This window comes from Coturnix japonica, chromosome 3, assembly GCF_054131305.1.
Source record: "Coturnix japonica strain WE chromosome 3, WE-NBRP24, whole genome shotgun sequence".
In the NCBI taxonomy this organism is placed as follows: domain Eukaryota; kingdom Metazoa; phylum Chordata; class Aves; order Galliformes; family Phasianidae; genus Coturnix; species Coturnix japonica.
Window position 1 is genome coordinate 93,429,457 of NC_140665.1, and position 26,201 is coordinate 93,455,657.

A 26,201-nucleotide genomic window follows, 5' to 3' on the forward strand; every position below is an offset into this window, starting at 1 on the left:
GGTTGATTGATCAGAAAGTTACAAGGTATTACATAGAGTAAAGAAGCGAGACTATAATTAATTCTTAAAGCTATTTTAGTACCTTGGGGAAGGGGGCAATTGTTTCCAGGGAAATGAAAATGCTTTTTCTTAGTCCACAAACTTTAACAAGCTCAAAAAACTTTTCCAGATATTTCTTAAACATGGTTTAGTGGGAGCTATTGGTAATAGGTGAACAGTTGGACTGGATGATCTTTTAGGTCTTTTCCAACCTTGGTGATTCTATGATTATATACATACTGTACTATATATTACTATAGTCCTTACAACTATTTTATTACTTTATTTAAATACTCATAATTTTCACTTATGAAATAGGTTACACAGTGCACATGAATACAGGAATTCACTGCACTGAATACAGGTTGCTTTGATTTTCCCACCAGTACAGTCCAGTTCATTGACTTGCTTGCTTAAATGGCAAGGAACATTACAGACCATACAATTCCAACTCCCTGCCATAAGCAGAGCTGCCACCCACCAGATCAGGCTGCCCGGGGCCCCATCCAACCTGGCCACAAATGCCTCCAATCATGTGGCACGTACAGCTTCTCTGGACAGCCTGTGCCAGTGCCTCACTACTCTCTGAGTAGTGAATCTCCCCCTAACATCTAACCTAAATCTTCCTTTTAGTTTAAAGCCAGCGCCCCCCCCCCCCCCCATTCTATCAGCATCAGACTATGTAAAAAGTCAGTCTCCCTCCTGTCTAGAAGCTGCTTTTAAGTACTGGAAGACCACAACAAGGTCTCCCTGGACCATTCTTTTCAGGCTGAACAAGCTCAGCTCTTACCTCTCTTTGTAAGAGAGGTATTCCAGCTTCCAAATCATCTTTGTGGCCCCCATCTGGGCTGATTCCAACAGTTCCATATCCTTCATCTGCGCTGGGCCACAGGACTGGATGCAGTACTCCAGATGAGGCTTCATGAGGGCAGAGTAGAGGGGGACAATCCCCTCCCTCTCCCTACTGGTCACCCCCCTTTTGATGCAACCTAGGTTATTGCTGGCCTTCCAGGCACTGCTGGCTTATGCCCAACTTTTCATCCATTAGGACCCCCCATAGCCTTCTCTGCAGGGCTTTTCTTAACGAGTTCTTCTCCCAGTCGGCATACACATCTGGAATTGTCAGTTCTTCACATGCATCGTTTACAAATTTCTGTTAGTTTCCCCTAGAAATCTTCCTCTAAAGGAACTCCATACAGGTAAATGAGAATATCAGTAAGATTTAAAATAAAAACTAGTTTGGAGTTCTAGCTTATGAAATCTATGTGTGTCTTCAAGTTAACTTTATTCTTTCATCACAGAATCAATCTCCCAGTGTGCACAGTTACAATCAGAAGAACTCAGACTGTAGACTAAAACGAATCAAAGAATCACCCAGGTTGGAAAAATCTCCAAGATCATCCAGCCCAACAATCGACCTACTACCAATATAACCCACTAAACCATCCTAAAGGAGATAAGAGAAAAATAAAGTGAGGTCAATAGAGAAAAGTCTTGTTTAAAGCCTTGCTTTGGATCACAGATGACTGCATGAAGGAAGCATTCAGCTTCCTTTCCTTTCCCACTTTCCCTCACTTTACTCATTTCTAACCAAGCAGTTCTATCAGAAATACAGCAGGAATTCTTCTGCGATGTTTATTTTTCTAAACAGTGTGAATAAGCCAGGATAAAATAAACAGGTGAAAGCCACAGTCACCTAAATAACAAGGTGTTAAGCCCATCTTTGCCCATAGGTATGTATATAGAAAAATACACCTTGTAAAAACAGCACAGGTGAAAGAATAACACCTTCCCCTCTGTTCAGAGAGAGGCTCCCATTAAGCATCAAGTCTTGATAAAGTACTTCAATAAATGCACTAGCAACTGCAGAAAATTTGAATGTTCAATACAACAAATAAATGAAACCACACTGTTTGCATTTTCTATGTCCAAGTCATACAACAGAAGAGAAGAAAAATGCTACCTTAGCATGTTTACATTAAGCTTATGTGGCAAGGTTTTGATAGCAGGGAGCTGCAGTTGTGACCTCCACGAGCAGAGCCCAGCACTGCCCCATGTCAGATGAGAGCCAGCTCCAGCTGCTCCAAGAGGGACCCATTGCTAAGCAGAGCCAAGATATAAGCAATGATGGTTGTGATCTGTGACAGCAGATATAAGAGGTGGAAAAACTGTGGCACAACAGCAGCTGGAAAGAATATTCATTAGTTCAGGAAAAGAGCCTGAAAAGGAAGGAGGAGACAAAGCAGTATGAACTGACCACACTGTTGCTCAAGGCCTGGGGAAGAGGTAAGAGAGCTCAGATTGAAACCGATCCTGAGAAGAGGGAGAGGTGAAAATGTTTTTTAGTCATCAGTACCCTAATCTGTTATCATTTTTCAATAAATTAAACTAATCTTACCCAAACCTAAGTTGTTTGGCTCACACAAGTAGCTGGTGAGTGATTTCACTGTCCTTACCTCAATCTGTGAGATCATTATTTGTACTTTCTGCCCCATGACTTGCAAGGGAAGGGGAACGAGAGTGTGTATTCTCCCTTTTATCTCACTACTGAAATTCCAGATACAAACACCCTGACCTGCAGGTCTGGAAAGGGAGCTGGGCTGCCTTGCGCATGGCAAGCTATAAAGCTCTCGTTCGCAATGAATCACAGAATGACCCGGGTTGGAAGGGACCTCAAGGATCATGTAGTTCCAACCCCCCTGCCTGGCAGGGCCACGAAACATACACCTTTACTAGATCAGGTTGCCCAGAGCCCTGTCCAACCTGGTCTTGAACACCTCCAAGGACGGGCAATGGCTCGGTTCTCACTGCTTTCAGCTCAGCTGTTGATGGAGATGGGGCTTTAAGTTTACCACGCCTTTCCTCACGCCTGCTGATAAAACCTGGCACGTGTTGTTCACATAAAAACAGCGAAAAGGGCTTCAAGGAACCCCAGGTAACATATGACAACGCAGAAACGAAGGGACGTGAAAGACAAGACACAGCACCGCTACGGGGATAGGAATACCCCAAGGGTATGCTGTGTTCTCACCCTTGTTGCCTCCCTTTTCCTTCCAGGCCATAGGCTCCCAACCAGCAGCGCCCCGTGCCGCACTGCTCACCGCCGGCACAGCGGGACGACACCGCCGACGTGGCCACTCCGCTCTGTTCCTCTCCCCTCCCCCGCTCCGCAACCCCATCACGCCGCTTCTCACCTGCAGCTCAGTTTCCGGAGGCCACTCGGCGTTGACCAGCAGGTCGTACAAAATGTTTTCTTCCCCATCCTCTTCTTCGCTGACAGTCGCCATCCCATCCGACCTCGGAGCCCCTTCCCCGCCGGCAGTAGCCATGCTGGCCCGGACCCTCCCACTACCGCAGCGAGGACGGTGCCCGGCGGAGGCCAAACCAGCGAGAGGCTTTTAACCCCTTCAGAGCTGCATGGAGGAGCGACAGGCAGCTCCGAAGTGGGCACCTATTGCTGTTGGGCTGCAAACGATAAGAAAAGGAAAGTGAAGCCTAGGAGGAGTAAGAAATGCATTAAAAGCCCCTGGATAGCAGACCAAAAATAAATAAATAAAGGTTCCTTTATTCACACAAAACTCACAGCGCTTTGTACCAGAGATGCTTTATACTAAAGAACACAAACATGAATGACGAGGACACAACGCCGCAGCGCTGCACACAAACGCAAAGCGGACTCACATCCCAAACCCACCCGGAACGGAAGAGGAGGCTCAGGGGAGACCTTATAGCTCTCTATAACTACCTGAAGGGAGGTTGTAGTGAGCTGGGGGTTGGCCTCTTCTCTCGTGTAATCAGTGACAGAACTAGAGGGAATGGTTTTAAGCTGCGCCAGGGGAGATTCAGGATGGACATTAGGAAGTATTACTTCTCGGAAAGGGTAGTCAGGTATTGGAATGCACTGCCCAAGGAGGTGGTGGAGTCACCGACCATGGCAGTGATCAAGAAACGCTTGGATGTGGTTCTGAGGAATATGATTTAGCCGAGAAGTATTGGTAATGGTTGGACTAGATGATCTTCTAGGTCTTTTCCAACCTTGATAATTCTGTGATTCTGTGATTCTGTTTAAACCCGGCCCTACAGGCGGCTCTCCCCGCCTCCCAGCCGGAGCCATATAGCGACGGACACGCGTCGCACTTGCGTACTGCGGGTAGGCAGGAGGGACTGCAGGCGGCGTGAAGATGGCGGCGTTCTCGGGTACGTGGAGCTAAGGCAGGCGGGGGGGGTTGATTGATTGATTGCGCCGTTGGTGCGAAGTGTTGGGGTATCTCATAGCTTTGGGCTGCTGGCATCCTGCGGGAGTGAAGGCGTTTGTCGTCTCTTTACGACGGCTGGCTGGTGCTGTTAGAGGGGTGCAGGCCCGCTGCAGTGTGTGGCTGCCGTAGGTCGAGAGGCCTGTGGGGGTATAGGTGCCTCTTCCTGGGCTTTTACAGGCTTCCAGGCACATTTGTAGGAGTTAATAAGCACGTTTTAGCAGGAAAGGAGTAGTCAAGCCTCTGGCTAATTAGGATTTACGCCTGTAGGAATTACACCTAGGAATTACACCTGTACAGGCTGGGAGGAGTGGTCCTTGAGAGCAGCTCGGCAGAGAAGGACCTGGGGGTCCTGATGGACGAAAGACTCAACATGAGCCAGCAGTGCGCTCTGGCAGCCCGGAAAGCAAATGGGATCCTGGGCTCCATCAGGAGAGGGGTGGTCAGCAGGGATAGGGAGGTGATTGTCCCTCTCTACTCTTGTGAGGCCCCATCTGGAGTACTGTGTCCAGGTGTGGAGCCCTCGGTACAAAAAAGACAGGGAGATTTTGGAAAGGGTCCAGAGGAGGGACAGGAAGATGATCAGGGGGCTGGAGCACCTCCCCTATGAGGACAGGCTGAGGGAGTTGGGTTTGTTCAGCCTGGAGAAGAGAAGGTTTCGGGGTGACCTCATCGCAGCCTTTCAATACCTGAAGGGAACTTACTCCCAGGAGGGGAGTAAACTCTTAAAAAAGGGCTGATAATAGCAGGACACGGGGAAATGGTTTTAAGTTAAAAGAGGGAAGATTTAGGTTGGATGTTAGAGGGAAGTTCTTCACTAGGAGAGTGGTTAGGCTCTGGAACAGGCTGCCCAGGGAGGTTGTGGATGCCCTGTCCTTGGAGGTGTTCAAGACCAGGTTGGACGGGGCCCTGGGCAACCTGATCTAGAAAATGTGTATGTTTGGTGGCCCTGCCAGGCAGGGGGGTTGGAACTACATGATCCTTGAGGTCCCTTCCAACCCGGATCATTCTGTGATTCTGTGACTACTTAAAATCTAGGCTTATTCCTCAGGCTGACTAGCTTCAACAACAGAGGGCTTATATTAACTGATCTGTGTATTGCAGTGGTCAGTTAATCTTTTTAATAAAAGAAATCTGCTTCTGTGTTAGGAATTAAAATACGTATGCAAGTCATGATATAAGAAATTATTCATGAATACCAGATTGAATGCCTGGTTTCATGATTGGCACCACTGCCTGTAGCAGGGGTAGGAACTAGATGATCTTGGAGGACCCTTCCAAGACATTCTGTGGTTATTCCTGAAGGAGGGAGAATAATTCACTGGTCGTGTTGTCTTTTCCCTTCCCTTCCTCCCTCCTAATCCATATATACATAAGGACAACAGGGAAAATAAATAGCAAGCAAAGTGCTACACAATATAATTCCATGAGAAGACTCGAGGAGCTCCTTAAATAGGGAATAAATTAACATCATGACAAACAATTATCTAACTACCAGAAACCCTGTGTTAACACAGTCTGGTCAAATCTGCTGTTATTTTATTCTTTTTACAGGCCCGACACGGGGCAGTAAAATGACTATTGTAATTTAACCTGGCAGATTGCTAAACACCACAATAACAAGTGATGCACAAGCAGTTGCTTACCACACCCTGACCAATGCCCAACTAACTCACCTAGCAGTAGAAGAGTGCAAGATGAACTTCTGCATGATGTCATATATGGTACTGAATATCCCCTTGGTCAGTCTAAGCTAGCTGTCTTGATTCTGTCCCCTCCTGGTTCCTCTACTGGGGAACTGGGATGACCTTGGCTCTGTACAACACTGTTTAGTAGCAGTTCAGTTATAAACATCATTGTGTTATTATTATTTTTCTCCTATAACTAAAACATACCAGACAGTCTGAAGAAGAAAACAACGATGTCTCAGCTGAAATGAAGATACTAATAAACATCATCATCATCAAGAAAACACTGTAACTCCTTAGATCTGAAGATGAATGTAGATGGTAGTCAGGATTGTATAGTTGAGGAAAATTTGTCTATTTTTGATGATAGTTATTTTAATTAAATGTAATGTAGTTATTTCAGTTGGAATGGACCTTTATAGGCCACCTAGTGCAACCACCATGCAATGAACAGGGACATCTGCAGCTAGATTAGGTTGCTCAGAGCTGCATCCAGTCTGACCTTTAGAGCCTTAATGAACAGGGTATCTGCCACGTCAACCTGCTTCAGTGCCTTGCCAACCTTATGGGGGAAAATAAAACAGAAAACTAAAACAAAAAAAACCACCACCTTTTTTCTTCTATCCAGTCTAAACCTCCACTCTTTCAGTTTAAACCATTTCTCCTTGTTCTGTCACAGCAGACTCTGGTAAAGAGTCTGTCCTTTCTTATTGCTTTTGTGTACATATGTACATATATAAGCATGTGTGTATGTCTGTATATACAACTGGCAACACGGACAAGAAAGAATGGTCTCAATTTGCTCCAGAATAGGTTCAGGTTGGATATTTATTTTATTTTCCAGAGGAGTGATCAGGTGCTGGAACAGGCTGCCTGGGGAGGTGGTTGAATCACTGTCACTGACGGTGTTCAAGAAATGCTCAAATGTTCTACTGAGGGTTATGGTTTAGTGGAGAAATATTGGTGATAGGTGGATGGTTGGACTAGATCTTGGAGGTCTTTGTATTAAGTATGTATTTATATATATTTATACATATGTAGAATTGCAGAATCATTGTGGTTAGGGAAAAAATATATGTCTTTCTGTCACAGAAAGCCAACACGTGACAGTGTGAAGACCAGTATGTAAAAACCTTCTTTAAGAACATGTATATTGATATTTAATGGATTTAGCGTGACTTTATGGACCTGGAAAGATAACCATTGGTTCTTGATGGTGGAATATTGTCATTAAATAGGGTGTTTTATTTGCTATTATATTAGTTGCTTTCCCCTGGGGAAAAGGATCCAGGATTCCCTGGTTCTTTGTTTGACCATTAAAGCTGGGGAGAACAACCAGAATTAGGCTGGAGAAGGGAGAGTGTTTCTTATCAATCACTCAAGTTCTGTAGGGAAAGTTGCATATACTGTTGCCAGAAATTATGCATTATTACATTTGTCTGTGGTTGAATATCTTCAGGTGTCAGTGATTCATTTTGGGCCATGTTGAGGTAACTAACACTGCTTGCTATTTGTATATGTATTTACGTGTATTTTCTTTACTTTTTTATTTATTTATTTTTCCCCCTTTACAGAAATGGGTGTTATGCCTGAAATAGCTCAAGCAGTGGAGGAGATGGATTGGCTGTAAGTAGGCATACCTTTGGGCCTGGCAAAATCTGTCTTGTTTTTCAGTATTATATCACGTGCTTAAAATACCTGTGTCTTTTTTCCGGTGTCAAAGTGGAAACTGTTTAGTATCATTGCATCACTTGTGGTTCTTAATGGTGTGAGAGACTGAAGAGCACAAACTGTAACTACAATAGTAACACACAAACTTGGACAAGCAAACTATGACAGCTTTAGTATTCTTTGATTGATAAAAGGCCCCATGCTTCTAGTTGATTGATTATATTAATTAATCATAATTGTTATATTAAATACTGTTATCTAGTTGATAGTAGTTTAGTGTTTTCCAGTCTGCAGTTGGAGATTCTGTTCTTCAGCGTTGATGCCTGAGTGCATCATTCAACAAAATTTACTCTTCCTTCTGCTAGTTGCCCGTTTGGCTAAAATATTTTACTTTAAATCATCATTTGGAGTAAGACTGATCATGCAAATAACAATGTATGTAATTCTTCTTCACCTGGATGCTTATTATTAATCATCTGAGATTGGTTGAAAATATTGGTTATATTCACTTTTGTTCTTTTCCTGTTTTGAGTAGTAGTCTTGTAAATGAGGGGTGTATAAGTGACTCAGAAGTGAACAACACCAGAAGAAAGGAAATCAGAGAATAAACTTCTATTTTTCTTGTAATATACTGATGTATGATATAGCCATCTCATCAGGGTACAACTGAATACGCTGCTTCTAATTGTCCCTGCTTGTTAAGGTACATGACCAATTCTAAACCCTCTTTAGAAATCTTGGCATTTTCATTTCTTTAGCTGCAAGCCAGGAAAAATAACTCTTACCTGTTCAAATCTTGCCTATGTGGTATGCTAAAGTGGGTTTTGTGAGTTCCTGTACAAGTAAAAATTGTTTTCAAATAACTTCTACTTATGTTAATGTTGTTTTTTTGTGTTTTTTTTTCCACCTAGTCTTCCTACAGATATTCAAGCAGAATCTATCCCATTGATTCTGGGAGGTGGTGATGTACTCATGGTAAGTATGTAGGACAGTCCTTGAGTATTCTTTGTGCATTATTTCCATCCTTCCATATGCTGGAACCAGCGTAGTTACACCAGATCTTCAACCCTTCTATCAAAAGTACATCCTTAGATAAAAAATTCTTTGAGTTCCTACTATGCTTCCAGCTGTTCCTTCAGAAGGAATTCATTCTTCTTACGCTTCAGTGTTTGACAGTTTGATAGGCGCTGCTACATGAATGAAATCCACCTGACTTTATCTGCTCTTTGCTGTAAACACGTGATACATATCAGCATGGAAAATGACTGATGGTGTCTCAATAACTCCTTCATTGTCAATAACCTTGAAGATGCCTGATTATCATGCTTTTTGCAGATCTGTGTCTTTGATTCATGTATAGATTGCTCTTTTGGTAAGCTCTGCAGGCTTTCATGTTCCAAGTTTATTGAAAAGATTTTGTGTATTTGTATTTGAATCTAATTGAAGCTGTGGTATTACTCTGAGATTTTCTATATTGTGCAGAGGTTAAAGTATGAATAGAATTATTGAATAATCCTTACTGTGAATGGTGAAACTGATGAAACTCTTAAATTTTTCTTCCTACAGGCTGCAGAAACAGGGAGTGGAAAAACTGGTGTAAGTAATCAAATTTAAATCTAATATAAAAAGTAGTGGAAATAAAAGTATTCATGCCACAGGAGGCATTGTGCTTAGTGGTATATGCTTAACATGCCAAGAGAATATGCATACATTTGTATAAGTATTTAAACATATGCTTATGCTTGTTTTAAAATGTTTCTAACCCATGGGTGTTGCAACTGAAAACTAGGCGGACTGTATATCTGAGAATGTCTGTATGGATTGTGGAAGCAAAATAAATTTATATTTTAGGCTTTCAGCATTCCAGTTATCCAAATTGTGTATGAAACACTGAAGGACCAAATGGAAGGGAAGAAAGGGAAGGCAACTATTAAAACTGGTGGGGCAGGTAAGTTTTCTACTATACCACTTGTAAGGTTTAGAATACTGTTGATTCCATAATACCCTAAAGTAAAAGAAAATCCACTTGCAATTAAAGTGGATCTTCTCTTTTTATTTGGGACAATGAGAATAGAATGTAATTATTCTAGATGACATAAAATTACAAGTACAAATGTTGTGATTTTTATGGAAGAAACTGGGATGCATTGACACTGGGATGCATTGGACTGTACGGTCTTGGTTGTCTTTAACTTAAGGTTAACAAATCCACTGTGCTGCATATTCAGTGTTCATTTGAAGTTATGCTAGTTTAATCCCTTAGAATATGTGAAATACTGGTAATGACCAATTTCAAATGAGGGTTTTGGTTGTTTTTGTTTTTTTTTTTGTTGTGGCATCACGTACTCAGCTTGGGCCTCTTATGTAAGCTTGAGTTAAAAGCCTTTTCAGGTGTAGACTGACTTATCTGGCTGGGCAACAGTGTAGTAACTTCAAGTCTGCTGTGCGGAGTAAATCTTGTATTCCTTCTGGCACATAGCTAGATTTGGAAGCTGTATAACAGCACCTTGAGTTGCTACAAATTTGAATTAGGAAATGTCTATTGTCAGTTCAATTTAACAGGACCAAAACTTGTTGATATAGCATAGATTGTAAGCATGGTGTTATTCTTACAGTATGGGAGTTTCTAATATTTAAATAGACTAGCAACTTGGAAGCTAGTAACTATGTCCAGTCTTTAGTAGTTGGAGATTGAGATTTGCCTTTGACTGTAGTTCTACAAAGGACAGAAAAAGACCTAAAGGAAGTTGTCCACTTAGAGGTTAGATATAGCTAATGTTACAGTGTTGACAGTGCAGTCAGCTAAAGAAAGAAAGAAAATCTCTGCCTCTGGTTTATCTCTAGTGTCTTTGATGAAATTTTTGAGCAGTTTAATCTGTGCTGTCTTTAATGGAATAACCCAAACTTACATAGAATACCTTTGTGTTGGGCATCTGTGTCAAAGATGGACATGTTCACTTTGACCTAGGTATTTGAATTGATTTGGAATAAGACTGTCTTCCCATAGTATTAAGCCAGACTGCAGAGCTAAAGTGAATTTTGAGTTTGAGTTCTCCAGGCTTACCTTGTTGCCTTAATGTGTTTTCTGTTGTTGTCTTTCAAACTTAGTGCTCAACAAATGGCAGATGAACCCATATGACAGAGGATCAGCTTTTGGTGAGTTGTCTTAATACTATTTTAATTGTGCTTTATGTTTAAATGTTGACAATGTGAAGCAGAATAAAACTACAATATATCCACAGATATTTTTTTTATTTTTTTTAAGCTATTGAAGAAGTGTTTTCTTTAAACTAAAGCTTTCTTGTCATCTTCAGCAATTGGATCAGATGGTCTGTGTTGTCAAAGCAGAGAAGTAAAAGAATGGCATGGATGCAGAGCAACTAGAGGTGTGACTAAAGGTAAGGACAAAATGTATCTCAGAGGTTCTCCTGTAAATTTCAGCTGAAATGCTTACTTATCACCCATTCTTAATGTAGACAATTGCATTTAAAATTTACTGCCTATCTAAGTAAATGTGCAGTTATTCAATTTACTGCTAGCTGAAGACTTAGGAAAGAGAAGTACTTCAGTCTGTATTGAACTCCTCTGATAGGATGTGGAGTCAGAGGAGATGCCTTTATAACCAATCTTTGTCTGAACGTATTTTGTTCAGATGTTACTAATAGGAAGCAGCTAACTGCACTGTATGTTGGAATTATTTCCTTACATGTTCCCCATACAGATGCATACACAAATTTTGTGGTTACCTTGGCGAGAGCAGCAGTTGGGTGGCTGGTCCCAGCTGTTACTTGGAAGCAGAGAGGCGTACTGACGCTACAGTGATTCTAGTTGAGTGTTCATAAAGACCCTTGAACAGTCTTATTTCATCAGATGTGCACACAATCCTATAGTGCATCTGTACATAATAACCACATTTATGTGGTTGAAATCATGCTTTTAGTTGTCAGTGCTAGCAAATGCTGATCATCTTAGATTGATTTGTCAGATCCCCGTTGGTTTGATTTTAAAAAGATGCTATGAATTATGTAGAAACGCTGATCTCTTGCTAATTTATTGATTGTGTAGAGACTTTTATACACTACCTCTGAGCACACACTTTACCTTTCTTAGGACTGCTGTTCTCTGATATGTTTCTCCATCCTTGTACATAAGTGTACACAGAACCCTTTCACCATAACACAGTAGAGTGGAGTTTTTATGACTCTTACAGTAGAGGAAGGAAGGATATACGTTACCTTGGTCCACTTAACTGTACCACCTCAATGAAATTGAAATTTTGATGTTTGTTTTGAACTTTTTTCTTTTCTTATAAAGGAAAATACTACTACGAAGTGTCTTGTCATGACCAAGGCTTGTGCAGAGTTGGTTGGTCAACAATGCAGGCTTCACTAGATTTGGGTGAGTTTCCTCATGTATGCATAGACAATTCTTACAGTCACCTTTATGAAATGTCTGTAGTCCTTTTCTCTTCTTGTAAAGAAGGGTGACTGGGGAAGTGTAGCAGTATCAGGGAGTCCAAGACATGTACCAATCTTCCACTTAAAGGAGAAAATCTGTACATGGTGCTAGTGTTTCTAATGTCCTTTTTCTCTTTATTTCAGTATTTTCATGAAGACAGCCAGCAACTTGTGAAATAAATCAGTATACTTGTACAAAGATGATGTTTTAAAATATGTCAAAACTAGAAGTCTTCACTTAGCATTAGATAGTATTTTTTTACATTAGAAGTTGAAATTGGCAGTATAAACGATAGCGAAGTGTGGTGAAAACTGTAACCTGACAACCAAATAGTAAAAAGCTTTATTCTTTGTTCTCTTCAGGTACTGATAAATTTGGTTTTGGATTTGGTGGAACTGGTAAGAAGTCTCACAACAAGCAATTTGACAGCTATGGTGAGGTAGGCTTAAACTGTTTATTGTTAGTAATGTTGCTATTCATTTCTAAATTTATTACCTTTTAGTAGAGATTTTGTCTTGGTTCCTAGATATAGCAATCAGTTGTCTTTCCCAGCCGTGCTAACTTTTTAAGGTAAAATCACTAAGCAGAAATACCAGGAAAAACCTCAGACTGTTTTGGACTAAAGCATATTAATGAATTTAACAGAAGCAGTTAGTATATTGGGATCTCTCAAATTTGGAGACCAACTACATAGTGCAGATAGGTTTTAATTAAATACTCCTACAATCAAAAGGTGTCAAGCTATCTGTTTCAAGTATATAAGTGTATATATAGCACACATTTCATACTTCCTTACAAGAGTTACCTTTCTCATACTGTCATGAAATAGGTTTCTATTACAGTGTTCAGTGCTTGAAGCTTGGATTTAAATTGATTAACAAAAGTATAATTTATGCACTTCTTCATAATGCAGAAGTCTTCATGTGAAAGACTTGAATTTATCATTGTCAGGGTTCAAGTAAATTTAAAGCAGCAGTGAAGGTGTGAGTATTGAAGATAGATTTGGCAGTTTATTCAAGATGTGGAATCAAAAATATTAATGCTGTTTATTACGGCAGTATTGAAATAAAAGTAGAACTTTCATGTCTTGAAAATAAGTATTTAGTGGGGAGAAGTGTGAAGACTGTAAAAATGGGCAAAAGTTACGTAAGCACAAAGTTTTCCTAATACATTAGTTTCACAAATTTCTTCTCATTATAGGAATTCACCATGCATGATACAATTGGATGTTATCTAGACATAGATAAAGGACAAATTAAATTTTCCAAAAATGGTAAGTTTTATTCACTTTTTTTTTTTTTTTTGAGAACTTTATTTGTATGCTTGAAGGGTATGGAAAAAGGGATGTGTACGTGCGATGTTTGACTGTACAATTCCTGCTTTCAGGGAAAGACCTTGGCCTTGCATTTGAATTCCCACCACATATAAGGAACCAGCCACTTTTTGCAGCTTGTGTGCTGAAGGTAACTTAGAAATGTCACAGAATTGTGTGCAAGATGGTGGAAATTGTTTCCAGTAACTAAGTAGTTATGGATAAAATCCTCATACTTGCCTGCAGTTACTGTAGTTGCACATTTATGCTGTTTTCTTCAGCCTACTAGTAATTCACTACTGAATTTGTCACAAGTCTGTTAGCTTTGACAAGGACTGCTGAAGCTAAGTACCAGGTATCTAAATTAGAGCTGAAAAACTGAAATTAGAATTTGTGGGTAGAATATTCTGGAGCAAGTACTGTCATCCTCTATTAAACTTTGGTATAGTGTGATAGAAAAGCTGGTAGCTTAACACTGTCAAGGTTTGTGGTCTACCTGATCTACGTTTCCTATTTCATTTACTCTAAATTTTAACATTCTGTTAGTGGAGCAGTATGCCCATATTCTTACAGTCTGAGATGATGTCTTTCTGAGCAAAGGCTTTAGTAGAACATTCTAGTGTTCAGAGAAATATAAAAGTCAAAATTTGATTTTTCTTTTAATTTAGTTGAGGTTAGTCCTTGAATATCAATTGAATATAAATTTTGTTTTAAAGTTTCAATGTCTCTATAAATGTTTGAATACTTTGATATAGAATTTAAGAGCTAGAATTGAGGACAAAATGTCTTGACAGGTTTTAGACTTCTTGGGAAAGAGAGATATGAAAGAGGGTAGAGGGAGAGAATAATACACTGTCCCCACGGAATATGTAACTGATTTATCAAGGGAGTAGCTTCCTGTGAAGTTGTTTCTCATTTTACGTTGTCTCTTGAAGCTATATGACACAGGTTTTTTTTTAAATCTAGAATGCTGAATTGAAATTCAATTTTGGTGAAGAAGACTTCAAGTTTCCACCAAAAGATGGCTATATTGGTCTTTGCAAAGCTCCTGATGGTAATGTTGTAAAATCACAACATACAGGTAGGTTTGACCTTTAATTTTCTCTTAGTTGTGTATTCAGATTGTGTTTCAGAATGCATTTTGTTTACTTCCATTTCTATGTTACTGCAGTACTCATTTCAGATTTCAAGCGTTTTTTTAGTGGCAGCAAAATCAATGCTTTTTTGAAATTCTTCATTCATCTTCAGCTTAAACTGAAGTAGTACTAACGCTTTGAGGCCAGAATTAGGTAGCAGAAGTTCTCTTAAATAATTCAAGCTGTTCCAGGGTGTTATCACTGCAAGATTTACTTATAATCTGAACATTAATCTAAAGCAGTAACATCACCCTTTAATGAGCTATTTAGATTTATGTTTGTTTACTGTAATACATCTCAGAATGGATACATAATTTGTCTTAATGGCTTTTCTATTTATTTTTCCCCAAATCTTAGGAAATGCACAGGTGGTTCAAACACAGAACCTTCCAAATGCTCCAAAAGCGTTGATTGTAGAACCATCTAGAGAGCTGGCAGAACAAACTTTGAACAATGTGAAGCAGTTTAAAAAATACATTGATAATCCCAAGTTAAGGTAATAATACCTCTGTTACCTAGATTACATTTACAGTGTTGTCCGTGGACATGACTTGCTCTACTGTGTTGGTGAATGAACCTTAATCTGACAGTGCCACTGGTAATCCTCTCAGTAATATTTGCTGCCAGCCAACCTTCTGATTTTTTTGCGCTAGTCAGACTCCAACAGGTTGCTGTATACAAGGCCATCTCTGTTTACTTCAGTGGACTTGTAGTACAAATGTTGCACTGATTAGATGAACTTCCAGCTTCTCAAATTGAAGTAGCATATACTACATAAGAAAGATTTTTTTTTTTTTTTTAACTGCTTTGTTCCCAATTACTATTCAGAAATGTTAAACACAACTGTTAATAGTAGAATCAATCTTCAACCTGATGTTTAATTTTTCTCCTGTATAGAAAAATAATCAAATATGTTGATGTAACTTTCATTGCAGGGAGCTATTGATTATTGGTGGAGTTGCTGCAAGAGATCAACTTTCTGTGCTGGAACAAGGAGTAAGATGGATTCCTTTTGTTCATATAAGTTAAAAGTTTGGTTTCTAAATAGCTCATAATGTACTTAGAGAATAGTATTCAGGTTTCCTATAACTGCTGTGTACCTGTGAAAAAGAGATCATGCATTAGATAGTGTGGTAAAGTTGCTCTGTTCTAGCACTTGTCATTTTATTTCCATGATAAAAATAAATACTAAACACAAATACTTGTAGTACTTCATCAAGTGCTATTTTAAATTTTTCAGCAGTACTTAGACATGACAGAAATGTTACTTCAGATATGTGTTGTTAATTACCGAGATATAAACAGATTTCTTACTTTTTCACATATATGCAAGTAAAACTTGTCTGTGATTGTCAGGTTCAAACATTATCCCAGACAAGTCCAACACAGAAAGAGCCAGTCTGGTTTCCACAGTATAGAATGTACAGTTGATTCCATTGTCTCTTAGGTAATAGCAAACTGTTTTTGTTGTTTAAGACTAACTTCTGGAAGTGATACCTTGCCAGTATGAAGGGGACTTTTTTTACATTGATTCTAACTGCTGAAATCAGAAGTTTCTCCTAAGAAACTTGAACTGGAAGAGCGCTAGATTTCCATATGAATCATAAGTTTATAATGGTTAACCCTTCTATCTGGCAAAATCTTAAGTTCCATTCTATCATTGTTAGATTTAAAAGATGTCTTACTGTAGAGTTATGCCTAATTTTTCTTAAATAGGGATGAAATAGATTTGTTGCCTACAACTTTGTGGGATTTTCTTTTCCTGAGGATGTTGAACATTTTCAGGCATGGTTCTAGCAAATCTAAATTGGAAGGTAACCTTTGCTTGTGATCATGGATGTAGGGGACAGGTGACCACGGGATATCCATCCGATACAAACTACTCTAGAATTTTTTTGTTATAATTCATAGAAAATAGATCATCACACTTCTTATTGTCCCACAAACAGAAGTGTAGGCAAAACAGGTATTAGCTATGTGACAAATAAATGCTGTTCTGTATTTCATAGGTGGATATTGTCGTTGGAACTCCTGGAAGACTGGATGACTTGGTCTCAACAGGAAAACTTAATTTATCTCAAGTTAGATTCCTCGTTCTGGATGAAGCTGTATGTAGAGAATTAAATGATATTTAATTTCTATTCTTAAATGTGTTATAGCATTTTATGAAAGATGTAATGCAACTAATAGCTTTGTAGCATTTGGCACTTAACATTTAGCTGCCTCTAAGGCAGTCTAGATTAATGTACTTCTATATTTTTTTTATTTCTAAGCATAGTAACCTACATAACTTCTCTTTTTATAGCCTCCCCAGTAAAGCTGTTTCATTTGATAGAGAAATATGTTTCAGACTGCATTTGTAAGACTAATGAATTCAATCCCTGTTTCTATATAGGAAGCTTGAAAAAATAAATGCTAAGAAAGCATTTTGGTTTACCCAGCAGGTCTTCAAGTCAACCTATTTCCTAGTCTGTATGCTGTGAAATGAGTGTATCTTTATGATGAGTTGTAGTACAACCAAGTGTTGACAAAGATAAAGTGTCTCACAGTATTAGCCAGTAGAAGCAGCTGAAACAAATATTTAATTTCTTGTGAAGCACTGCAGCTGTACATGCAAATACTTCACGTTTTTCTTTTTTTTTTTTTTTTTTCCTCCTTAGTAATTATATTCCAGCTAGGCATTGATCTATTCTGCTAATTAAATGAGTGGACCTCTAAGTCTAAAGCATATAGCTTATTTGACTGGCAAATATGAACTGCAGCTTTTTACATTTTATTCCCTTGTAGGATGGCCTTCTTCTTCAAGGTTATTCAGATTTCATAAACAGGATCCACAGCCAAATTCCACAGATAACTTCAGATGGCAAGAGACTTCAGGTATAATGTCTGTCCTTGATTTCTGTAGTCAGCTGCTTTCAGTTAATTATTGCATGCTGCAGAATGCTGCTTCTTTGAAATAATTTATTCTTTATTACAGCTCTTGCTCACAAGCAACACTTGATTATTGGGTTCAGTAACTGTCTGGGAACGTGTGTTTTTAGGATTCTAGATCTAGAGCTCAGTGTCTAACAGTATTTGAGTTATATGATAAAAATGTATCTGAAAAATGATTGACTACTTTATTGATTACCTACACTCTTATTTCTGATGCTTTAATAATCATCTTAGTAGAAATATTTTTGTTACTCTCCAATGATTTAAGTTTCTCTAGGAGAGTTAGTTGAGTAAGCCTTCCCTTTTGTCCTGGCTTATGAGCTGAGTAGATGCCATGATGAAGAAAGCTGGTTCTGAAGACTCTGTGCTGAAGTTTGCTACCACATACCCTTCCTGCGGGGTTTTTTGTTTTGTGATGTGATGTGTGTTGTTTTGCTTTGTTTGCTTTTGGATTTTTGCTAGCAGAATCTTATCTCCAGTGGCATTCATATGGCTTTTCTTTCTTCTTAGGTGATTGTGTGCTCTGCAACACTACATTCTTTTGATGTGAAAAAACTATCTGAAAAGATCATGCATTTTCCTACCTGGGTTGATTTGAAAGGAGAAGATTCTGTCCCTGAAACTGTACACCATGTAGTTGTGATTGTAAATCCCAAAACAGACAAACTCTGGGAAAGGCTTGGCAAGAATCATATCAGAGTAAGTAGCTTACAAGTAGAACCTAGATTACTTGTTTGCCAGTATTTACTTTATCATGCAGAACTGAGGCCTAGTGTTATAGGATCTTTGCCAGCTAGTGAAAGTTTAGTGTGTATGAAGCAGATTGTTCCATTTAATCAGCAGCATGATATTGCTAATGTCATAACACTGTATTTGAAAAGCTCAGTCTTAACTTAGGAAAATCCTGGAGGAATAGCATTGTGGTCTGTAGTAAGGAACGATGGCACTGGACAATTTATTCAGTCATTTCAAAGCTAACTGTAGCTTGGCTGTAGTTAGTTCAGAAAAGACTGTAGGTCATTCAGAAGATAAATGACACTGTATGGATCATTCTGTAGAGAACTTTTTGCCTCTAACCTGTGAGATGAGCAATTTTTAGAGGAACAGATTTCATTTTGTACTATGTTTGAGACTAGGGTTTAAATTCTGCCTCAGCCTTCCATATTCAGGTGGGCAATTTGATACTTAAGTCTTTATTTTGCAAGTTCTGAATAATTTGGAACTGTGTTTCATTTTTAGCAACTCTTAAATGCTTGGGGTCAGTAGGTTCTCTTAACACCTCATTGTTTGTGGAACTCTCCTTTGTAAGGACTGCTAGAGGTTTTTGGTGAAGTCTTAACCTGAATTTGTTTCATTTGCTCTGTAGTTTATATGATTCCAGTACAGGGAAAAACATAGTAGCAGCCATATATTCTTGTTATTAAGCAGTGGTTGTAGTACATTGCTTGGGTTGCTTTTTATATTAATCTGCTTTGGGTGCTTGCAATCAGAACTTCTCTTTAGTTCAAGGCAGATTAAATTGTCTGTTAATGGAACAAAAGTTACCTTACTTCTCAACTTTATTCATACTTCTATGGTAGTATGACAGAGTTTTGTCAGCTATGGGAGATGCATATGCATTCATCCTTGCTATCTCCTCTGAGGTTATTTCTTTAAAGATGAGACAGAATTCTAGGGCTTTTCTGGACTTTTGGTTCTTCAAGATTCTTCTCTTTCATGAATGTAAAACTCTTGGTCCATTAACTAGAGTTTAACATGAAAACAGATATCTCAAGAGAGTGACCTTAGCTTTATTTAAGTACCAGAAGGGTTCTAAGTAACTGAAATTTCCACGTGACTTAAGAAATTATCTATAGACAAGTAGTTTTTCTCACCTGAGCGCATCCTAAAAATCTAGGGATTTCTTTACTGAATGCATAGATTATAGTGAAGATTAGTGAGAACTTTGGAATCTCAATTTTTTGTTATGTAATTAATCCAGTCTTGAACAGTTTAGATTATTATGAAAAACAAACAATTTTTTTTTTTTTTTTTTTTTTTAGTGTAGAGCATTAAACCTAATTTTAAAAATTATTTCTTAACCAGAACCACTTAACAATACTTGAAATCTTGGAATTGCATGTGAAAACAACTGGTAACATTGAATAAAATTGACAAATTATAGCTGGCCTGCTCTGGAATTCTGTTCTTACAGCCTGTAGATGCGAATAGAATGTGGGTTTTCAGTAGGTTGTTCGAGGACACAATCTTTGATTTCAGTGTTGAGACCGATGCAGGTTTTTACAAAAATATTGAGTAAATGCTAAGTAGTTGGTATTAGGTTTTCTTCCCCCCCCCGTGTTCTTGTGACTGTGTGTGGCTTAGCCACGGCTACAGTCAAGTGACTAAGGATTTATTCTTATTTTTGTTTTTTTCCTAGACTGATGAAGTACATGCAAAGGACAATACACGACCTGGTGCAAACACTCCAGGTAATCAGCACTCCGTGTTAAATAGTAATCATTTGTAAAATGATCTTCTGAGTGTTGTTAAGTAAAGCTAAATTATAGTAGATAATTGTCTTGAGGTGTGTTCCTCGTTATTCATTTATAGATTTCCGAGTAGTGAAGTGAGCTATTTCCATAATTAGATGGGAGAGAAAAAGACTTGCATGTATCTAGCAGATGTCTAAATAACCAGTGGGTTTTTTGTGCGTATAAATAGCCTGAAACTGAATAGTTTTGCTCTTACTGTATTGCATTACCCTGGAGCAGGGATACATGGCTAAGAGAGGAAAAAACTGAAGGTCTAGCTCACTTGTTCTTCTAGTAAATGTTTAATTGTCTACGAGAAGGCTAGAGAATCTTTAAATGTGTGCTCAAAAGACTTGTCATATTTTAAAATGCTTGATTTGACATGGCTTTTCTTACTTTTACTTAGAAATGTGGTCAGAAGCTATCAAAATCCTAAAGGGAGAGTACACTGTTCGGGCAATCAAGGAACACAAGATGGACCAGGCCATTATTTTCTGCAGGACAAAAATAGATTGTGATAATATGGAGCAATACTTCATCCAGCAGGGCGGAGGTAATGTTTTCCATCATAACCTTATTCTGTTCCCTTCCTTGCTCATTTTAAAGAAAACCTTTTATGATGAAGTGATACACAGATATCACACAAATAAATTATAGTTGAGGGGTTTTTTTTGACATTGATCAGGCGTAAGAGTCAGGGTTTTGTGGAAGGGAGGTCCAGAGATTGCATGCAGAAGGAGGCCATGAACTGCTTCATGCCTGTGACTGGCAGCTCTGAACTGGCTGGAAACAACCCATTGCACACAAAAATTAGAACCAGTAAGAAACATACAGTACCTGCTGAAACTTATGTAAGAAGGAGCAGCAGCTGCTGTAGACACAGGAGAAAACGTGAGGGCATGCAGAAGTACACATGAGGAAACATGGAAGGGAAACGTGGCAAAATACATGACGCTACAAAGGGACATGTGAGGCACAAGGTAAGTTTTGACTAGGAAAAAGTAAGAGGATGTCTGCAGAGAACCCTTTTAGTAAAGTAGAGTGGAAAGATGTCTTGGTTTTTTTTTTTTTCCATTGCCTGCATCATTCATAAGTTTGTTAAAATAAATTAACGGATGAAATTCCCTCACATTGAGGCTTTTGCCCTCATGTACCTCTTTCACTGCTGTATGATGCTGTGTTATACCTTATGTATGATGTTATTAATACATACTCTTTCAGGCCCTGATAGGAAAGGACATCAGTTCTCATGTGTCTGTCTGCATGGTGACAGAAAACCTCAAGAAAGAAAGCAGAACCTGGAAAGATTTAAGGTGACACAGCAAGACTCTTGCAGACTTTTCTCTAATGTCCTAATACCTGAAATCATACCTTCTGTTTTAACATGTGCTGCTAGTCCTTGATTTAATTTAAATTTAGTTTGGATGTTTTATGACTGGCTCCTAAAATTCTGTGAGATGCAGGTTCTTTTGGTAGAAATACATGCTCAGTTGACATGACTTGTATAGATTTTCATTGATAGAGTAGAGGGATCTAAATAAAGCTAAATTTACAGAATCACACTATTGTATGGGTTGGAAGGGACCTCTAGAAATCACTGAGTCCAACCCCCCTGCCAAAGCAGGCTCCCTACACCACGTCACACAGGTAGGCATCCAGGCAGTTCTTGAATATCTCCAGAGAAGGAGACTCCACCACCTCCCTGGGCAGCCTGTTCCAGTGCTCCATCACCCTCACCGTAAAGAAGTTCTTGTGCACATTTGTGCAGAACTTCCTATGCTGAAGTTTCAGCCCATTCAAATTTAAGTTCCTTAACTTTTATAAACTTACTGTATCTCAAATATCAAAAATCAAAACAACGTGATTATTTATACATGTAAGCCATTTATTGATTTATAGTTGTCTTATGTTGATGGGGAAAAAGTATCAGTACAAACTGATGAAATTTTTCATAATCAAAAATCATTGTTGTACTACAAAAGAGCTGTATTTGCAGTGTTAATGTAACATACAGACATACTGTCAAGGCAAAGTAAATGGAAAGGACTACTGTTGGTTGTTGGTTTGGTTTGTTTAGCTCACCACTTCTTCTGACTGTTTTCACAGAGAGGAGATGTCCGTTTCTTGATCTGCACAGATGTTGCAGCTAGAGGAATTGATATTCACGGTGTTCCCTATGGTAAGACATAACTTTTAAACTAAGCTGTTGAATTTGCATATGACTTCAATATATTTGCAGTCCTTAACTCTTAAAACAGATATGTGACTTACAGCTTTAACTTAAGGAAACATGTATGTGAAATGCCTTATCTGGTTGGATTTTTGATTGTCCAGTGTATCTTCTCAAATGACTGATGTTCTGTGTTTGCTGGGGATTCTTTTTGTTTGTTTTTTTTTTTTTTCATGCTAGTCAAAAAAATAAGTTAATCATGGGGAAGTTATAATTGAAGCTTTAAGTGTAGGTAATGCAGGTAACAGTGTAACTGCTGTGGTAGAGCATAAGTTCACACTTGATAAATGGGCTAAGGAGAAATAATGCACCAATCAAAACCATATTTATTTTAATGGTGCGGGCTGTGACATTAGCTTATATTTAATGCTTATATATACACACATATATTGTGGATTGTGTCTTGTACAGTTATAAACGTCACACTCCCTGATGAAAAACAGAACTATGTTCATCGAATTGGAAGAGTAGGCAGAGCTGAAAGGTATGTGTGCATTCAGAGAAGCTACCATAATTTCTTGGAGTTTCTTTTCTTGATTTTTAATAAATTGACAATAGTTGTTGAAAAACCTCTTCTCTTCCATTATTTCAGGATGGGTCTGGCAATTTCCCTTGTGGCAAAAGAGAAAGAAAAGGTAGTTATAACTCAGAAGCAAAATCAAATGGATGCTATTTACTTAAGTTCCATCTGCTGCTGATGCTCAGATTTAACAGCCTGTAATGGAAAATTGCTGCTTCTTCCTGCCTTAACTGAAAGGGACTCTGAAAGGATAATTAAATTCACTTTCATGACAGAATTGATTAAAAATTTGGGTACTAAGCTATTGCTAAAAGTTTAAAAGTTGTTTTCTTTTATGTCTAGGTTTGGTATCATGTATGCAGTAGTCGTGGAAAGGGGTGTTATAATACTAGACTCAAGGAGGAAGGAGGTTGCACCATATGGTACAATGAAATGCAGGTAAAGCTTTCCATTGACCATTATGTTCTAATTGCTCTGAAAAGACTGTGGTATGTAGTCACCATCTTAAGCAACTGTTTAGTTTATAAATCAAATTTTGAAGTGTAATTCCATTTGAAGAAGAATTTTAAACACAAGTTGTACTTTCTATAACTTATTTGTTCAATTATAAAGCCTGTCTTGGTATTCTTAGCTAATTCTATGAGTCTTATATTCAATTTCTCTATCATCATCATAATGAAATATTGTCAAGAGTTACAGAATGTTAATTGCATTTTGTCTAGATAGTATGTCTTCAAATTATAGAGCTAAAGATTTGCTATTCTTCTAATCTGGAAACTGTAAATTCTCATTTGGTTTTGTATACTAGCTATGAATGCTTCTTAAATTAACAGTGCTTCCTTTCTTTTTTATATTAGAGTAAATGACACGTAAAGTAGCTTCATTCACATAAATAGTGTAGTATATGAAATGAAAGTTTCTCTTTAAGTAGAAGAAAGACATAGTGAGATTGGAAATGAAATTGTACAGTAATTTGAGCAAAAAAAAATGCATTAACCTTTGGTCCCTAAGACAAAACTGTTCTCTATATACAGTTTTTATTGAATCTTATTTGAATAGTTTGGATGTGGTGGTTTTTGTGGGTTTAGATTTATTATAAGTATTTTGTTTAATGTTAGTCTAACTGGAGTCTTGGAACATATAAATGATTAAATTTAAACTTTCTTCAGTTGCTGGGAGAAATTGAAGAACACTTAAACTGCACTATTTCCCAAGTAGAACCAGACATAAAAGTACCAGTAGATGACTTTGATGGGAAAGTCACATATGGACAGAAAAGAGCCCTCGGTGGTAAGCAATGAACTACTCTTGAATTAGTCTATTATGTCTATTATTAGTGGCTGTCTGCTGCATAATGACACTGTTGGGCCTTTGCTGTCTTTTGCATTTCTTACATTCAACCTATGGGTTGCAAATAGGTGGAGTGTGTGTATGCCTATGTTTTATTTTGTTAACTTAGTGAATGACTGTGATTGAATGTTACTAGTTGTGGTGACAAATCGCTTTGAATGCATCATTTACATTGGATATCTTTTGGCAGGTGGACTTTATAAAGGCCATGTGGATATTCTGGCACCTACAGTTCAAGAGTTGGCTGCCCTTGAAAAGGAGGCTCAGACATCTTTCTTGCATCTTGGCTATCTTCCTAACCAGCTGTTCAGAACATTCTGATTGTGCCACACTTGAGACGACTTGACTTAATAAATGCTCTCTCCTACAAATACAAAATTCCTTTGCTGTCTCTTCAGTAGCAATAGTTAGAAAGGAAGAAAAGGTTTACAATTCAGTACATTTCTTGCATGATAAACAGTGTGTTCAGCATTGCTAACTCTGTATTAGCTCTTGATAAATAAAAAGTCAAAGATGGAAAAGCTTCTTTTGTTCTTTTTTTTTTTGTTTTTGCCTTGAGAGTTAATTTACAGAATCGTTATTTGCATCAAAAGATTTATCAATAGTACAATAACAGATAAGCAAACAGTAAGAATTTTCTGATGAAGAATTGAATTCTTTGTGGAACATAGGTAAAAATGGCTTCACTAATCATGTGATGTCATTTCTAATTCTATGGCTTCTAAAGATGCATCAGTTTTCACACAGCTTACCCTCATGACTGTCTCTTAGGAAAAGTATTTAGATGTGATATCACAATAAGCTACTTGGAATGATGGGATAGATTGCTCTTTGTCTTAATTTCAATGGCTGCTATGTTAGAAGACTAAAGGAAAACATGAACTTTCTGGAATGCATAATTTCCTCTGCAAACAAGATTTTTCTTTTAAAAAAAAAAAAATTAAAAACTAGAAAGCCAAAGAGAACTCTACTAAATTCCTTTCAGAAAGCTGTCCCTGCTATAAAGTCTCTTGGTTATTTTTACCTCAGAATATGTGTGCCTTTTCACCTAATAACAGTAAGTGATAAGCCATTTGTAGCTGGAGTAGTTAGCATATAGTTACCATTTACTTGATTGTTGGAACTGAGTCTCTAATTGTGTGTTTCTGTATAGGCATGCATGTATAAATGTAGACTGTTTGAAATCTGTGGGAAGAAATTGCAGGGGGAGGGAGAGAGGAAGTTGTTTCCAATGTGCTTTTTGTTAACTTTATTGATAACTAACCATTAACTGCCTCTTGGTGGAGCTGATGTTTCGTGTATGGCTAGAGTATACCAGCGTTCTGCTTCCAGTTGGGTCAATTATATTCTTCCTATTCTGTTTTCCTTAGAAACAAACTCCTTAAAAAAATTAAAAAAAAAAAAATTAAAATAAAATTGAAGTTAAGATTGTTTGTATGAAGTAGAAACTTGCAGTGAAGGGCTTTTCCTTCATGACTGACTTCTTGTTTCAGCTTGAATAAGCATTCATTCTAAGCTGCTAAGATGGTTAATCCACTGACTTCTGGTTTAAATAGCTTGTTCCTTGTCTGAATACGACACTAATTTTTGCTACTGTATATGTCAAAACTGTGTTTATTTTTTGTTCTCGGTGTTGATTTCTGAGGCTGACTAAATGAGAACAGCATGAAAAGATAGGCTTTCATAAGTGCCCAATAGAAGTATTCATCACAATATACTGGGTTTGGAATTCTGTAAGACAACCCAATGTAGGTACACATGCTGTGCTCTGCCATTTCTGTCCAAAAGGCAACATAAAGGACATTCAAGATTATCCTAAACAAAATAAGCAAGGTCCTACTGTTTTTAAGGCTTCTGTTCTTCCTAAACTTCTATTAATAAAAGCATCTGGGAATTTGGGATAGTATAGACTTTAACTCCTTTAGTTTATCACTTATTGGAGCACCTTTGTTCAATAGCTATGTGTGTTTTGACTGATTGGTTTCAGTACAATGTCTTGAGAGAATCTGCATTCTTATTGGGTGATTAACTGAGTATTTATAACTACTTGTAGTAATCTTTCTTTGTTTTCCTTTACACTCCTATAAAGGTTCCTTT

General features: G+C 38.1%; 2 protein-coding genes and 1 long non-coding RNA gene across 7 annotated transcripts in view; 2 read left to right on the top strand and 1 right to left on the bottom strand.

Annotated features, from left to right (window-relative positions):
- NBAS (NBAS subunit of NRZ tethering complex) overlaps nt 1-3,386 on the bottom strand; it is a 148,489-nt gene extending 145,103 nt beyond the window's left edge. For all 4 annotated transcript variants that reach the window (XR_014944252.1, XM_085542189.1, XM_015859432.3 and 1 more), the window contains exon 1: nt 3,234-3,386. Coding sequence is in view for 3 of the 4 variants with exons in the window: in XM_085542189.1 (XP_085398315.1) it covers nt 3,234-3,368 (135 nt within the window). In the remaining variant the exon portion in view is untranslated. The remainder of the gene's footprint in view (nt 1-3,233) is intronic.
- LOC146761563 (uncharacterized) lies at nt 2,836-3,623 on the top strand. Its single transcript, XR_014944253.1, has 2 exons — nt 2,836-2,974; nt 3,097-3,623. It is a non-coding gene; the product is annotated as an uncharacterized LOC146761563 (long non-coding RNA).
- Nucleotides 3,624-4,182: 559 nt separating this feature from the next.
- Nucleotides 4,183-24,625, top strand: DDX1 (DEAD-box helicase 1). 2 transcript variants are annotated; one of them, XM_015859449.3, is made up of 26 exons: nt 4,183-4,236; nt 7,555-7,606; nt 8,563-8,626; nt 9,218-9,247; nt 9,503-9,599; nt 10,760-10,807; nt 10,966-11,049; nt 11,966-12,049; nt 12,472-12,548; nt 13,310-13,382; nt 13,496-13,572; nt 14,388-14,502; nt 14,915-15,053; nt 15,493-15,553; nt 16,567-16,665; nt 17,345-17,434; nt 18,002-18,190; nt 19,911-19,962; nt 20,411-20,557; nt 21,226-21,317; nt 22,111-22,183; nt 22,646-22,718; nt 22,827-22,869; nt 23,097-23,192; nt 23,924-24,044; nt 24,295-24,625. In XM_015859449.3, exons 1-26 carry the CDS (start codon nt 4,221-4,223, stop codon nt 24,423-24,425), a joined length of 2,223 nt encoding a protein of 740 aa, XP_015714935.1. In that variant the 5' UTR covers nt 4,183-4,220; the 3' UTR covers nt 24,426-24,625. The 2 variants fall into 2 exon arrangements, with proteins under 2 accessions (XP_015714935.1, XP_085398316.1); XM_085542190.1 differs by having other exon boundaries at nt 18,059-18,190.
- Nucleotides 24,626-26,201: the final 1,576 nt, after the last annotated feature.